Here is an 11,669-nt window from a genome sequence, read left to right as displayed (position 1 = left end):
GACAATGATGTTAACGAGAGATAACTATGCTAGCTAGCTATCTCATAACATTATTGGTAGCGGTAGCAAATCATTATAGACTGTGCTCTATTAACCTAACAAATATAAACACGAGAAACATTTACTTGCGTAGTGGTGTGTGTTGACCTGAACAACTGCAATCTTAGCTTGTCCTGAACGTAGTTTTGTTGTGAAGACCACCTTAACCGAGACCAAGTCATTGCTAAGACCGGAGTGCACACATGCACTGGCACACTCACACACACTCAGACTGAATAACAAACACTTTAGTGTACATATGCAAATATGCACTCTACTACTCACCAATAACCCGTGTCTGTATCAGCCGTGCACACATAAATTTCAATCTTCAATCTTCAATCTTTTTTCGAAGCATGGTTGTTAAAAGATCCTCCCAACCGACCCCCTAAAACTGAAACATGAGTTGTATGTTATGTTGGGCCCCATGGTAGCAATGGCTGCATGCTAACATGTTACAGTGAGATCCACGTAATAGTTAAGAGTTACTTTTATTTGTGGTTCTTCATTCACCCCCAGAAGACATAAAGGTGATAAGTGAAGGATATTTTTATAGCCCCTGAGTTGGTTTCTAGACAAAACCCTTGGAATATAAAAGGGTTCCCTGAAGAACCCAATGGTTGGGTACTTGTGAAGACCCTTCGGGGGAAAGGCACCTGATTGAATCCCCAGTGAAACCTGTTTATGTTGGTTTCTAGGAAGGTAGAACACTCTGAAAGGCTTCCTGTTGACACCTTTATCAAAGTTCAGCCAAAAAAGCCTTATATGGTAATAGTTATCACATCTTATTGATGAGTGTATATCAAAATCCTATGCATGTCCTCTGTACATCATAAATCATCTTTAATCACCAGTTGCCAACAACAATAAAACAAACATTTGCTCAAAGACTGAGAAGTTTGAAAAAGCAAATAAGTGAGAAAGCATTAAACTGGCAGTCATGCAGGAGGCTTTGTAAACGTCAGCTCATTGTATGGTGAGCTTCAAAGCACAGATACATTAGGCTGTGGGTGAGAAAAACTGTGGTAGCAGCAGTGGGTATAGCGGTCAAAGTACAGATGTGAAATTAGAAACTTTACTCCTCTGAGCTCAGCCTCCACATCAAACTCTGCTGTTTTAAAGTCAACTGATCAACTGTACCATCACACTGTATGGTTCAATAGTATACAACATGTTCCAAATGCAAGACTTAGCTGAAGAGAGCAAATTGTGCAAGTTTCTTAGAAACTTAACAGAAATAGCTACAGAGAGTAAGAGCAACAAACCAAAAGTGTTAAAGAGCATATATATGACACGCAAGGCGAGAGAAATTGAAGAAAAGGAAGTGTCAGCTGAGAGACGATAACTTTATTTGAAGGGAGTGCCCCACGCGCTTACACACTCTCTTTCTGTCTTTTTCTTCCCAGTGTCATCTTCATTTCCTCCTTACATGAGCTTGCTTGAAGAGCAATATTCTTGATAGTTGACAGCAGGCGAGCAAACACAGTAGGGGAGAAAGCTGAGAAATCTATACTTGCAGTGGACATAGGATTTTCCTCTTCTTAAAGGGTGAGACATCTATAAGCCAATTTAATATTATTGTTTGAAGAGTTTAATAAGGGGTTTTAGAGGAGGGTTTAAAAGTTTGTTGTGCTGCTGGATGGTTGACTAAGCTGAAGGGGAACATCTGGTGCACACTTTATACCAAGGTAATCTTCATTTAAAGTACTTCAACAGAATGAAAGAATATAACTTTTTTTTAAATTATTGATGTGTTGAAACTTACTTGGCACAAGAAGTACGTTTAAACACATCAGTAATTCAACAAAAAAAGTAGTAAGGCTATGTAGAAATCACAGTTCCCATAAGCTGGTTGCATCGTGTCTACTAACTGTAACTCCATGTCTGTTTTGGTCTATTTTCAGTACTTTGTCAGTACTGCCTTTCTGTTCCCAGTTAAACTAACCCTTACCCTGTCTCTTTTAGGATCCCTTCCTCACCACAACGTTTTAACCTTAAGCCCTAACGTCCCAGCTGGAGTGTGATCTGGTGGGATGGCAGAGGGCGATGTGGATCCGTACCCTCAGGTGTTTGTGATTGACAGCCAAGCCAACTACGTCTCCATGCCTGGCGAGAAGAGGCCACGTTGGGTGAGATCAGGACAAAAGTTTCTTCTCCTGCTGGTAGGACTCGCCCTGTTGGGACTTGTTGTCGAGGGGTGTTTTATCTACAGTCTATACAAAAAAACCGAGGTGAGATTGATCTCTATTTTATGTCTGTGTGGGTGAAGGGAGACTCCAGAGTCTTGGAGCTTTTGGCTCTCGGAAAGTCCTATTGTTTAGAATTTCCCTCTTTTCCTTTACGTCATAACCAGACACACACTGTAGTGGATTAACACGTGTGCGTGAGCTGTCATTATTTCGCCTTTTCATTTACTGGTCTGCAATGACAAATCTGTCAGATGGACTTGTTTTCTAGTTCTACTTCCCTTTTTTCTCTCTTAAGTGCAAACCAACAATATTGCTTCACTTTTCTAAACAGTTTCATAATGACACTTATTACACACCTGCCTATATTATGTTGTGCACTTGTGCATGTTATGTAATATGCACTACAGTTTACAAATCTAACCTTTAAGACTGTACAATGTCAAAACTTAGATACCCAAGACCAAAAAATGGCAGGTGACATTTTGCCTCTTTATCATGTTGTATTAAAATGGTATTCAAATACTCCAGCATTAACAAAACACAAAACTGGTCAAGTTACATTTTTATACATGTATATATTACATTTAATTAAATGAAAAACGACCTCAATGTTTTATATACTTCAAGATTTTGTTATGTTTTTTTGTGTAAATATGCCTTTTGTTGTCTGTACATTTCTGTTAGTTTCTTTGTTGCAAGACACTTCCTGTTCTTACACGCTTTTGAACTTTTGACATCTGAAAAACACACACTGATTTTGTTACACATGCTATATTTCTCAGCCCCTCCTCTTCCCCTTTCTGCAGGACTTGTCCTACTGTAAGTCTCACCCGCTGTGCCAGAACCTGACCAATCCTCCAACATCTGGCGGGCAGGTAGGTGTGGGTGCTGAATCACAGGTTATACTGTCGCACCGCCGGATGTGTGTCGGAGTTTTCTGCTTTAACACCTTTTTCTGTTTCAGGGTGGCACCATATTGAGCCAAGTGGCTTCCAAAGGTAATGAGTTATTCTCTGTTCTGTGATGATGATGAGCCACAAATATGTGATGTGTGATTTACTCCAGCCCATGCAAACCTCACGTGTCAATTCAGATATAAGGTTCGACATTGTTTGATTGATCTGAACATGCGTTATCAAACAGATTCCAATGAGATTCCCACAGTACGACCACATCTGGAAGACATCCAACAGAGACCCTTTGCTCAGCTTATAGGTAGGAACCCTCTGAACACTCAAACCAGGTGACTGTATCTTTTTATTTCAGCTATTCTCCTTAATTGTCTTTGATCATAACAACTATTTTGTATTTCCTATCTCATCTTAACGCCAGGTTCAGACTCTTATATCGGAGAGAACAATGAGGTGCAGTGGGAAGATAAAAATGGCGAAACTGTAACCCACAACATGGGCTTTGAAAAAGGCCGGTTGATGGTCAAGGAGAATGGCTACTACTACATTTACTCTAAAGTGACATTAAATGTCGCAGAGGAGTGTACGCTTATCCAGCACAAGATCATAAGAGCCACCAGTGCCTACGGCGAGGATATTGAACTTTTGAGATCCAAAAGGTAAGTCAGTGTGCCTCTCTTCCCTCCCTCTGATGCTGCACATGTGCTTACAATTGCTTTCTTGGGTTCAATGTGTACCTTTGCTTCTGTGTATATGAAGAGGTTAATTTTCTAAGATTTTGGGCCATTTTGCTTCAGTAACATGTCTTCTTCCATAGTGGAAAGAAAACTTCGAAAATACAATTTATTATTTTTCTAAATATGTCAATTTGCGTCCGTAGGGTTGACTTAAATATACTAAAAGTTCGCATTAGATAATGCCAAATTAGCATATTAAACTAAAGGAAAAAATAAAAAATTCAGAAATATGTATTCATGCAATGTAAATAACTGGTTGAGTTTCATGATAGCATCTATTTCTTACATTACAATGACCCCACTCACTGGTAGTGTCTTCAAAGATTTATGGAAATACACAAAACATCTAAAAAACCTTTAAAGGCTATTATCTCTACATAACAAAAAAACCGGCCTGCATGCACCATCTTTTCAGTTGAATTCCTATCTATTTTATGAAGTTTTTATAGAGGGGTTTGTTGAAATATCATTTACAGACTGATTTAGAGAAAATATTCATCTCAAATAATGTCTTTTGGGCTGTTGATCATAATTTCTGTTTTATGCATTCTCCTTTGACTCTAAAATCTAAAATGAAACAAGAATTTAAACCTGGCTTCATCCAATGTTTAGAAATCTGTCCCAGAAAGTGTTCACATTAGCCCCTAGTTTAATTGGATAATGCCTAATATGCATACCTAAACATAACATTCCAGAAAACGTATTTATGAGATGTTGCTGTAATATAAGTAAATAAGTGCTGGTTGTATCGTGTTGCTTTATATTTGTCTTCTGCAGTTACCGCTGCTTCAATCCTACACGCTCCCCGATTACTCACAAGGAGGATATCCGGAACAGTTTTCTGGCTGGGATCTTCCACCTGGAGAGCGGGGATACCATTTTCGTCACATTGGAAAATAGCCCAAAGATGTTTCCGAGACATACTGAATATGTCATGGGGGCATTTATGATATATCCAGGTGGATTGCTGCAGGAATAATATCCTCTGTCCCACATTGTGAACAGATTCTATTTCTCTGTGTTATGAACGTACACCATATGTTGTGGTGAATGTTATGTATCTAATATATAGGCCTATATCATCTAAATTATACTATATGTAATTGAATCCCTTATGAAACAGCAACTAATGGTTTTGAGATCATAAAAAAGTATCTGACATTCAGGTAATATAATCCTACTTGTTGATTTGTTGCATTTTTTGTTTTTTGTTAATAAAATGCATTCATTCATTCAGGTTGTATCAGTTACTGATTAGGTTTTATGTTAGACATTATAGATAATGAGAAAAAACTTTTAATATTTATTTGTGCGGTAAAGTAAGAATAGATTTTATTTGATGCGACCTAATAGCTTGAGCAACCTGAGACAAATCACGCAGTTGCAGATTTATAGATGCAGAACACACACAGCGCCTGTATGAGTGAGGAGCAGGATGTGGTTGGGTAAGGATGCTCTGAGGAGAGGATGGAGGGGAAGGGTGGCTGAGGTGCAGAGGTTGGTGTGGCTGACTCAGCTCTTCTCACGCTGTGCAGGGGAAAGTTTTACAGACATTGCAGCAGCAGTGTCACATGGAAAAAAAGACATATGGACGTACAGAAAAGTTAAGTTAAGGAGTGTTCAGCAACCAATGAAGAAATTCCACCAAGAAACCAGGGTGTAAAGAATGTTCGGGATTATGGGAAACAGTATTTCGATCTATCTGTCTGTACACACAAATTGGAAGATTGACATTAAAGTTGACTTTGACTTTGACTATGCAAGATGCAAAGTGTTACAAACAGTAACAATGAATGATGACAGGAAACCATGCAGACAGGTAAAAAAATGTATGTGAGTGGAAAGACTGACCTCAGAAGCATCTGAGGTATATGGGTCACTTCCTGCTCAAAGATGCAGTTGAAGATATTGTGTATCTGAGTGAGGTCAGTACACAACAGTATAATACTTGTGCTGCGTGAGCATACAATCTATTTTTCATTGCTTGGAGTATAATTTCTCACGTGATGTACTTATGTAGAATTTCGAGGTGCTTGTAATTTACTTCATTGTTTCTGTCTTTGCCTTTCTTCATACCTCTACCCTAGTTCAGAAAAAACATTGTACATTTTGTTCTATTAGATTAATTTGACGGTTGTAGTTATTACTAACATTGAAGATTACAATTTTGCACATTGGATATATTAATCTTAGAGAATACAATGCATTATACAATAAACTACCATAGCGGACAGACAAATGGTTTGCATTACGGGAAAACGCCAACAAATACATATAAGAACAAGAAAAATGTGGCTTTGCAAATGTTTCATGCACCTTTAACCATAGAAAATACTTTTTTAAAGATGGAAGGTGAAATGTTCGTACAAAAAGCAACTATAATGCCCTTCGTTGGGTTGTTGCGTTTCTAGTGGGGTTAACTCTACCTGTAGATCAATTGATTGGCAAGAACTCTTGTTGAATTTGAATCAAGTCACTTCCAAACAAATCAGGCACCAACTAGCATAAAATCACAAATAAACCACAACTTTGGGCAGCAGTAGCTCAGTCTGTAGGGCACCGAAGGGATGCTGGTTCAAGTCTCGATTTGAACAAATACATAGCTGGAGAGGAGTCAGTTCACCACCTCCACCAAACCCCCAACTGTGTAGGCATGTGTTCATGTGTGTATTTTGAACTATGTGTGTAATATATATTAACAGAGAGAAGAACTGAATTTACCCTTGCAGATTTGTAAAGTATTTCTTTCTTTTAACTTGGCCTCCCATCTGGTCACCTCCACTCGCTGCTGAGACCGCATTATTATGGTCCTTCATAACATATACTAGCTCAGTTAAATACAGAATCAGCTACAAATACTACGCACCACAAAGACTTAAACTACCTGGCTCCTTCCTCCTCCACCCACCCGCTGGCTCAGGTCTGGAGGTGCAAACACCCTAAAGGCCACCAGGGCTAAGCTTCGGTCCTGGGGTAACAGGGCCTTCTCTGTTGCCAGTCAGTCCACCCCCCCTACCCTTCTGTAAACAAGCCCTCAAACCCCACTTATTCAAACTGGCCTTTTCCATTAAACCTCTTCTCCCAACAACATATCTCTGCAGTTCTGATCACTTTGCTCTATAGGTTCTTTGCATTTTCTCTAAACTAATCTTGTTTTTTCCCTAATGTATGTTTGTTGTATGGAATATTTTTTGTAAACTGACTTTCAGGATTAAGAGATATATAATTATTATCAACCTAATGGATGTACATTTAAAATTCTCTCTCTTTAGCGCTCATTTGGACTTTACCAGCTCCTGAAAATAAATGTTGGGTCTTAAGATGCTTAATGCTCTGCAATGCTCACCAGCTTGTTGCTATGTGCAAACTATAAAGCTTGAAAGCAGAGCTGCAGATTTGAATACAAATCATTTAGCGCAATGGTGTTGCCAAAGATTGACAGGGTTTGCACACATCGGCGATCAACACAGAGTTTTGTGGACGTTTCGGCATTTGATTTTGAAAATACAAAATTGATTACAACCACTTCAAGTAAAGGACATACATTCATCTTGAGCCACAGATGAGCAGCTTTGAACACAAGCATTTCATTTTCCTTAGTTTAGTCTGTGCTCCTCAGTCACTAATATGAGTGAGATGCCATAAAGAAATTAATGGAGGAGAAAAAGTACAAAATTCACAAGTAGTAGCTATTGAGAATTAATATTTAATTTTAGACGCAATAATTGGAGCATGCCCTTTGCTTCTTGTGTGAGTGTGACTTATATATCATAATAGAAGGGAATATTTGTTACATCTTGTGTCAATATCAGACAGGAGGTGTCATTTAGGTTTGTTGACTGCCATGTATAGAGGTTTTTTCAAACCACACTGTTTGGTAAATAAACAGGAAGTGATGTACATCCAGTTCCCGGCATAGGCTGCGTAACAGTAGGGAACTTTCCCTCACACAGGAACGTTTCATTTATTCCGCTTGAAATGATGACGCAATCACTTTCACACTACTTTTTTTTTCAGGGCAAAATATCCAAGTTTAATATGGATACATTGAAATAAATTCAACAATGTGCAAATTGTCCATAGGACTTACATGTCTTTCAAAAACAAAACATTTTCTTATTCATGAGTACACATATTAAAGATACTTTAGTAATGTGGTCATGATTTCATCACAGAGACACTTCTCATAGGACCTCCACTTAACCTCACTAGATCTAAATGAGATCCCTGAGGAGCTTGTTGGGGTTTCCGAGCAGAATTATCATCTTGTATTTTATTATAACACTCAACTTTATGCACTGAGTAATTTATATATGAAAAAAACAGAGCAAAACAGAAGTAATATAAACCAATATAGGCTTATTAAACTAGCAGTGTATTGTACATCGACACTAATGTAGTGATATCTACTTCATAATACATTTCTATTAAAACAAAAAGTATAAATATAGATACATAAATAGTTTCATCATCAAATAAATATATCATATACATATCTATACAAAATTAGGCAATTGTGTTTCCCAGATGCAGTTTGCATAAAAAAATGCAACTTCTCCTTAAAATCCTGCTTAGCTTCATGGCCTTAGTTTGCAAGAAATCTGGATAAAGCTTTGAAATGAGCACCGGAGTAGACCCATCTTCATTTAGTTGGACACTTAGAAAACACAGTTATGACCCAAAGGTCACACACGTGCAGGCAGATCGGCGTCTACATTAGTCCACGAGGAACATCCCAAGTCCTGAGGTGTTCAGCTCCAGCCTCCAGTTCTGCAGTCCCTCCTTTGATACGGTCATCTGAGTGAACAGTTTCTGCCCGTCCAATCGGCTCACTGTCCAGCACTTCCTGCTTACAGGCGTTGTATCCGCCAGAGCCGGAAGCTCCACCTCGCAGGTGAGTTTATCGCCCAACCTCACACTGAGGAGTCCCGCGCTACATTCGTAGGTGCAGGTGAGGTTGAGATTGATGTATATGAAGTAGTACCCCACCTGTTTGGCCTTCAACGAATGCGTACCTTCCTCAAACTGGAAGTTGCTTCCCACGGACAGCCCAGCACCATATTTGATTTGAGACAATTCCATGGTGGAGTTCTGCAGCTTGCCTATAGGAGGAGACAAATACAACTCATTTAGATGATGTTTACAAAGGGCAACAACAGGCTTCATAACACTGTAGCATTATTTTCTGGTGTTTTTTTTAGTAAAGACTGACATGATTTGGAAAAGCTAAGAAATCATCTGTGAAATCTTTATAGTGTGATTTAGTGATGCAAATAAACGATATTTAAAGTTTGGATATTACACTGTCATGAAGAGGAGAACATGTATTTAGAATATGGCTTTCATTTAATAATTAATCATCATTAGCATAATTCCTACTCAGAATTTTTTTTGTATGGTTGTGTGAATCTGTTCCTTATATGTACGAGAGATTAAATACATTTGACTTACTTGAGACGGCTTCCAGATAGGCAAAGTTCTGCATCTGTTGACAAAATAAAATAAATATTGATTAAAATGTGCATAGGACATATAAGTCAAACTCCAAAAAAGAAGGAAACAATAGGTAACTTTTACATTTCATGAGCAGAAGTCTTTTGTTTACCTTGTATACTGACAGTGTGTCTCCTGTCAGCCTTGATGTCCCGGGATCAGATGAAAGACGCGGGGTCTCCAGCTCGGACCGCAGCTCCATCACCACCATCACTCCGCCGGCGGCCAGAGCTGCCACCGCCACAAGCAGAAAAATGGTGGACACAACGAGGAAAACGTCCAGGCAGCTTCCACGGCGGCGGCCGCTCTTCTGAAGAGACTCAACGTCCATTGCTTTATCTTGGTGTCTCTTTAGTCTGTTGTAGGATGCTTGAGCTTCAGGGTCCACAGCGTCTGGTTAACTTAGAGAATAAAAGGGTCCAGGGGCTCGATGGTTTACTGCCAAAAAGATATTCCTCTTGATATCCAGAGTTCACTCGGCGTCTTGATGTGATAGCTGTGAGCATGCTTTTTATACTGGACTCTTAAACTCATGTGCAGTTTCATACACAGAGGAAAAACGCGGAAGTCATGGGTTTCCCTCTCGGCTCATCACACACACGCCCCCTCCTGAGCAGCGTGTAGTTGAAGTGAGAAAACGAGACTTTTCCGCGGCTCTCCCTGATTGAGCAAGAGCTGCCCAGAGGTAGCGCGCGCGATGGAAAACGAAAGGGAAGGAAACCTGCTCATCCTCCAGTCTCACTACACAGACTCTACATTCCGACACAGTCAAACACAGGCTTTCACTCTCAACGTTCAACCTCACAGCGCTGGCGAAAGTGGCACAATGGAGATAATGCAAACATAATGGGAATTTGGCCTTGAAAGCCTAAATGGAAAAGTATTTGGGGCAAAGGGAATGGTGTGTGTGTGTGAAATGCAATGAGATAGGTTCGGGTTTTCCTCGAGTGTGTATTTCATCAGCGAAAGGAAACTCAAACTGGTATTACTGCAGGTGTGTTTACCTTGCGTAATGTTGGGCCGTACTGTGTGTGTGTGTGTGTGTGTGTGTGTGAGTTTCATCACCAAGAAAAGCTCACAGTCACACCTCCATGTTTGTATACCTGGCGTAATTTAGGCAAAACCACAGTGTGTGTGTGTGTGTGTGTGTTTGTACGTGTGTGTGTGTGTGTGTGTGTGTCTGTGTGTCTGTGTGCGTGTGTGTGTGTCCGGAAACATTATAGGAGTTACAAGGATGACTAAACCACTCTACATTTTATGAAAGTGTTGATCAACAACTGTATGTTCAAATACCTACTGTGGAAAATAGCATAAGGCCTTGAGGCAATCAAATGTAAAACACAATATTTATGATCGATGAAACACAACAGGAGGGTGAATAAATAGTACCATGGAAGGATAAGCCTCAACAGTTTTTATTGGAACTGTCTTCTGAAGAAAGACTTACTTTGAAAACAGTTGAGAGTTAACAAGTTAATTTGCTCGTCATTTGAGTTTTAAGCGATTCTGTATCTCTTCATTATGTCTAGGTACAGTTAGACACAGCTCCGTGACTCTTGCTAATAAATTCATAAATAAGCATGTGCTTCTGTTAATTATAAACGGAAAAAATACACCTGAAACAGCTGAAGCTGACAAAAGGTATGAGAAGTAGAGCTTATCTCTGATATGTTTGGGTATACTGTAAGTGTATACTTTTATTCTACTTTTACATTTTGAACTACTTATACTTATATTTCCATCACACATTTATATATGTACAGTAAAAAATAATCCTATTTTTATATATTTATTATTAGTAGTAGTAGGTTCTATTGTATATGTTGTTGTTTATTTGTGTTTTTTCTTCACTTAAAGGTGGGGTATGTAATTTATTTCAGAAACACTTTTTGTTATATTCAATGGAATGCTCTATTAACATCCCGATAGCAATGAATATATTAAATGTTTTGACAATAAATACATAAAAAATGTCATTTGTGGAAGCCATGGCGCTGTAAAAAGCACGACCAATCAATTTAGCCGGCCCGGCTAAAATAACTGGATGGCCTACCTGCCTGTCAGCCTTCCATCTCTGTTCCATCNTGGCGCTGTAAAAAGCACGACCAATCAATTTAGCCGGCCCGGCTAAAATAACTGGATGGCCTACCTGCCTGTCAGCCTTCCATCTGTGCACAAACTTATCTCGTGCCCTCATTGGTCATGTGCGCGTTCATGTGCGTTGGAGGAGGGGCTCTGTAAGGAAGTGGCAGATTTTTTCCGGCTGTGTATTTTCAAATTCTAGCGCACTAGAGCCGGTT

The 11,669-nt window shown here is 39.3% G+C and overlaps 2 protein-coding genes across 2 annotated transcripts; one reads left to right on the top strand and one right to left on the bottom strand.

Annotated features, from left to right (window-relative positions):
- The first annotated feature begins 1,459 nt into the window (after positions 1-1,459).
- On the top strand, positions 1,460-5,305 carry LOC104964573 (tumor necrosis factor ligand superfamily member 14-like). The gene is made up of 7 exons (XM_010793398.1): positions 1,460-1,587; positions 2,005-2,270; positions 3,035-3,103; positions 3,193-3,226; positions 3,372-3,443; positions 3,561-3,798; positions 4,654-5,305. The coding sequence occupies exons 2-7, from the start codon at positions 2,073-2,075 to the stop codon at positions 4,853-4,855; spliced, it is 813 nt and encodes a 270-aa protein (XP_010791700.1). The 5' UTR covers positions 1,460-1,587; positions 2,005-2,072; the 3' UTR covers positions 4,856-5,305.
- Positions 5,306-7,890: 2,585 nt separating this feature from the next.
- Positions 7,891-9,859, bottom strand: LOC104964572 (uncharacterized). The gene is made up of 3 exons (XM_010793397.1): positions 9,482-9,859; positions 9,328-9,361; positions 7,891-8,978 (listed from the first exon to the last, which is right to left on the bottom strand). The coding sequence occupies exons 1-3, from the start codon at positions 9,698-9,700 to the stop codon at positions 8,593-8,595; spliced, it is 639 nt and encodes a 212-aa protein (XP_010791699.1). The 5' UTR covers positions 9,701-9,859; the 3' UTR covers positions 7,891-8,592.
- Positions 9,860-11,669: the final 1,810 nt, after the last annotated feature.

Source organism: Notothenia coriiceps, unplaced genomic scaffold, assembly GCF_000735185.1.
Source record: "Notothenia coriiceps isolate Sejong01 unplaced genomic scaffold, NC01 NC01_scaffold00037244, whole genome shotgun sequence".
Lineage (NCBI taxonomy): Eukaryota > Metazoa > Chordata > Actinopteri > Perciformes > Nototheniidae > Notothenia > Notothenia coriiceps.
This window is presented reverse-complemented; position numbering and strand designations above follow the sequence as displayed.

What these genes read in the sequence shown, in the direction of transcription:
- LOC104964573 (XM_010793398.1), top strand. Translation starts at nt 2,073, where the DNA reads ATGGCAGAGGGCGATGTGGATCCGTACCCTCAGGTGTTTGTGATTGAC. An exon ending in GTCTATACAAAAAAACCGAG is followed by an intron (nt 2,271 to 3,034) that starts GTGAGATTGATC and finishes CCCTTTCTGCAG; the next exon opens with GACTTGTCCTACTGTAAGTC. An exon ending in GAGCCAAGTGGCTTCCAAAG is followed by an intron (nt 3,227 to 3,371) that starts GTAATGAGTTAT and finishes GTTATCAAACAG; the next exon opens with ATTCCAATGAGATTCCCACA.
- LOC104964572 (XM_010793397.1), bottom strand. Translation starts at nt 9,700, where the DNA reads ATGGACGTTGAGTCTCTTCAGAAGAGCGGCCGCCGCCGTGGAAGCTGC. An exon ending in ACACACTGTCAGTATACAAG is followed by an intron (nt 9,362 to 9,481) that starts GTAAACAAAAGA and finishes TTTTGTCAACAG; the next exon opens with ATGCAGAACTTTGCCTATCT. An exon ending in CTATCTGGAAGCCGTCTCAA is followed by an intron (nt 8,979 to 9,327) that starts GTAAGTCAAATG and finishes CTCCTCCTATAG; the next exon opens with GCAAGCTGCAGAACTCCACC.